The 4,320-nt window shown below is 46.6% G+C and overlaps 1 protein-coding gene across 1 annotated transcript; it reads left to right on the top strand.

The window, feature by feature from the left end:
* The first annotated feature begins 209 nt into the window (after nt 1-209).
* Nucleotides 210-3,970, top strand: LOC123152840 (uncharacterized). The gene is made up of 2 exons (XM_044572254.1): nt 210-1,581; nt 2,432-3,970. Exons 1-2 carry the CDS (start codon nt 210-212, stop codon nt 3,910-3,912), a joined length of 2,853 nt encoding a protein of 950 aa, XP_044428189.1. The 3' UTR covers nt 3,913-3,970.
* Nucleotides 3,971-4,320: the final 350 nt, after the last annotated feature.

Genomic DNA, 4,320 nt, shown 5'->3' with positions numbered 1-4,320 from the left:
TTAAATTGACCACCGGGCAAGCGACCTAGCTAGTCTTGTCTGGCCAAACAAACTATAGGAATGGAACCGATTCCAAGTGGACATGTGGGCGGGCCCTCAGTTCCAACTAGCAATATCGTGCACTGACCCTAGACTTGGTAATATATAAGTTAGTTGCTGGATGATATAAATTGAAGCCAGAGCTTATCAGTTCGATGGCAAAGTAGCAAATGGCCTCCATACCCATTAACGAGGTAGCTACAGAAGCATCATCCACTGAGCGTCTGGAGAGCCAGAGCCAGGGCAGTGGTAATGGCAGCTCTGCAGGCGCCGACCCAAAACTGTACGAGTTCAAGGAACAGCTCCTGCTGCTGGCGACTCTGGTTGCGACGGTGACCTACGTCGCAGGGCTGAACCTGCCAGGGGGATCCTGGCAACAGGATGGCTCAGGGGGTTACATCGTGGGCGACCCGATCCTCCGGGATACGCACTACCGCCGGTATCTCGCCTTCTACTACTGCAACGCCACCGCGCTGGCGACATCACTCGTCATCTCCCTCATCCTCATCATCCTGCCTAGGAAAAGCACATCCTGGACAGTGGTGTTGCGGGCGGTGATGGCGCTCGACCTACTTGGCCTCATGGGGGCCTACGGCGCTGGGAGTAGCCGGGATACATTCACCACCGTCTACTCGGGGGTGGCCTTCTCCTTTCTGGTATACGTCATCCTCGCTGTCTTCTTCTCATACCTCTGGCTTATGGCCAGGAACAGGGCCAGCAACAATGGTGATGATAATTCCCGCTCCGACCCCATTCCCGTCAATGGTTACAATAATGAAATCATCTCTGACCTCATTCCCATCCTCACCAATGATGATGGTAATGAAATCCAATCCGACTCCAACCGCATACGCCCCATTGGTTTTGATAATGAAATCAACTCTGACCCCACCTCCATCCCCATCCTCACCAATGGGGTTGAGAATGAAATCCAACCCGACTCCATCCACATCCCCACCAATGGTGTTGAGAATCAAATCCAAGCCAACTCCATCCGCATCCCCGCCAATGCTAATGGTAGTGGTGCCCAATCCAGCTCACCCTCCAGGAAGCATGACAAAGAGAAGATCGACTTGTTGATGCTACTCGCAACCTTCGTGGTCACCATCACATACGTGGCCGGGCTTAGCCCGCCTGGTGGGTTCTGGAGTAGCACCCAGGACGGCCACCATCCGAGTGATCCAGTGTTACAAGCACGTGGGAGATTCCGTGCTTTCTTCATTTGCAACACCACCTCGTTTGTTGCATCCCTGCTCATCATTGTGTTGCTCCTGGAGAAGAAGCTGAGCAAGACCATTTCCGTGCGGTTCGTGGCACTCTATGGGTTGATCGCCGTCGCTCTACTAGGCCTCATGGGGGCATATGCTGCTGGGAGCTGCAGGGAGGCTGACAACACCATATTTGTCCTTACCCTCACCATTGCGGTTCCTGTCTGCGTATGCCTCCAGCTGTTGATTACTTACACCATTGGTTGGAAACGATGTGCGGATGTGCATAGTTCTGTCTTAGCATGGTTCAAGAAGCATGTCAGCATTCCTCGAGGTATGCCTAGCTACCCAACCATATGTTACTCCATTTACAAATGCTTACCGTTTTCATGTTTTGGGTATTGGCATGCGAGCACTTCGATATGGAGATGCACGATCTCTTAACACAATTTTCTTTTGGCATTAATTTCTACTCCATCTATAAACTAATATAAGAGCGTTTAGATTACTAAAATAGTAATCTAAACACTCTTATATTCGTGTATGGAGGGAGTATTTATAAAATTTAATAGAACTATGTGCATAGAAGTCCTTTTACCACTGTCGTCTGTAGTTGTACCCACGTGTATTTCATACAATTTAGGGAATATCTAGCATAAACTAAAGTATCTATATTCTCACATAAAAGTATCTAACAATATGTATGTATTATAGACACTGTCTGTCTGGTGGCATGTCACATACTTCTTTGTGTACAAATACCAAAGTACCACAGCCCAGATTTTTACGGCCGACGCATGCACGACACTAGCTAATCAATGTTATTTTAAATTTCTCCGGAAATAAGGAACTTGAGATCCTACCATCGTATACATGCCGTCCAGAAAATATCATGTGTGAAGCTATTCCGCTTCAAAATATGCCAAAACTAGGAGCTCACTTGAAATTTTGTTAGATAGTTCATTTAGTGCTATCTTAAAAATAGTATAAGCACATAATCAAATGGTAATATAGATTACCCAGATATGGTCTAACTACATCTAAAGTGAAATTTTCATGTGTATATTGTGCGATCACATTCAAACAATGTAACAATGAGTTTTTAGAATCTATTATTTATATTATTTTTGTTTATCTATTTGTTAGTTAATTAGTTGACTTTTCTGATCGAAAAATGCATGCAGGCACCAGCAGACGCAGGGACATCCTACACGAAGAAAACACTCGCTATCTTGTTATGCTTCTTGCTACTCTTGTTGTGACCATCACCTACCAAGCTGGACTTGATCCACCAGGCGGCCTCTGGGAAGACGATCATGATGGGCATAAGATAGGCCATCCAGTGCTCCAACTAACACATCCAACTCGTTATAGAGTGTTCTTCTACAGTAATTCGGCAACTTTCGTCACATCCTTGGTCGTCATCATGATGCTCCAGAGCAGGTTTTTGCTCAAGCGACACACACTTGAAGCAGCTCTGGTGCTGGACCTTTTCGGCCTCATCACTGCCTATGGCGCTGGGAGCACCAGGGATGTAAAGACATCCATCTACATTGTTGCCTTGGCGGGGCTTGTCCTCGTCTACGTCATCGTCCATATCACCATAAGAGACCATGATCCTGAGCCGGCGGATGATGCCGCAGTGAAAGATTTGGATAGCAAGCGCAAGTTGCTACTTCTGGCTGCCATCTTGGCTGCTACTCTCACGTACCAGGCAGGTCTCACCCCACCTGGTGGCTTCTGGTCATCAGATGATGAGGGGCTCGGACGTCGTTCGGGCTTCCCGGTACTCCTCGACAATTACCCTCGACGTTACGAAGCATTCTTCTACTGCAACTCATTGAGCTTCATGGCATCCGTAACCCTAATCCTTCTTCTCGTAAATCCGAAGCTATATAGGCCAGGGATACGTTGTTATGCGCTCTATGTGTGCATGGTTGTTGGCATGTTTGGCCTTATGGGTGCATATGCTGCTGGAAGCTCGCGCCATCTCAAGACCTCCCTCTATGTATTAACCTTGGTTGGTGCAGTGTTAGCCTTCATAGCCTCACAGGTAGCAATTTTCTGGATCATCCGTCATAACCAAGCTGACTCACCGCAAGCTGATCTACCAGACAGGCAACTCAGACAAGGTGAAGATGGAGAAGCAGATGATAACAGCAACAAAGAGAAATATATGCTTGAATACTTGATGTTGCTAGGAATCCTGGCTGCAAGTATGACATACCAGACTGGTTTAAAACCACCAGGCGGCCTGTGGCAAGACAACGACAATGGACACTCTGCTGGCAACCCCATCCTCCATGACATTAACAAGCACCGGTACCATGCTTTCTTCTACAGCAACTCCACTTCCTTCATGGCCTCGATCGTGGTAGTCGTCATGCTGCTTCCATTGACGACATTTCACAATCACAATCTGCCACTTTGGCCGATGCATACGGCCATTCTACTGGATATGTTTAGCCTCCTTGTGGCCTATGCAGCAGGCAGTAATAGAAAGTGGGAAACCTCCAGAAACGTCATCCTTCTCATCATCCCAGTGCTGGCCTACATTGCAGTCTATGCAACAATGTCAGTCTTCTACCATAGGAAAGACCAAAGTGCTAGCAATGAGAATACCAATTCCGACGCCAGTGATACAGTGAACGACACCACAACATGATATGAGGTGCTTCTTTGTCTGATCGGATTCATCAAGGGGAACATCGTAAAGAAACATGTGGAAGGAACTATTTGTGTGTAAATTTACGATGTAGTTCATGACAAATTGAATCCAAGTGATCACTTAGGCTCAACCCTGAGCACCCTATGTGTATTTGAGATATTGAGTTGGTTATTCAAATCTTTTACCATATTCTTATATTGCATGCATGGACATATCCGTGAACTAATATTGAGAACAACTGTACAGTGACATTTGCCCATAACCTAAAAGAAGTGTTCACAAAACTGTGAACAATGAAAGAAACCAGAAAAATCCAGGAAACAGAAACCCAAATACAACACACCCTGAAATGTGTGCTCCTCCCTAAAGGGAGTGCCGCATGCATGATGTCGCTTCGAGAGCATG

Source organism: Triticum aestivum, chromosome 7A (assembly GCF_018294505.1).
Source record: "Triticum aestivum cultivar Chinese Spring chromosome 7A, IWGSC CS RefSeq v2.1, whole genome shotgun sequence".
NCBI classification, from domain to species: Eukaryota; Viridiplantae; Streptophyta; class Magnoliopsida; order Poales; family Poaceae; genus Triticum; species Triticum aestivum.
The sequence above is the reverse complement of the archived record's forward strand: the minus strand, read 5'-3'. Positions and strand labels throughout refer to the sequence as shown.

Coding starts and splice junctions, on each gene's coding strand:
- LOC123152840 (XM_044572254.1), top strand. CDS start 210: ATGGCCTCCATACCCATTAACGAGGTAGCTACAGAAGCATCATCCACT. Junction 1,582..2,431: donor GCATGTCAGCATTCCTCGAG/GTATGCCTAGCT, acceptor AAATGCATGCAG/GCACCAGCAGACGCAGGGAC.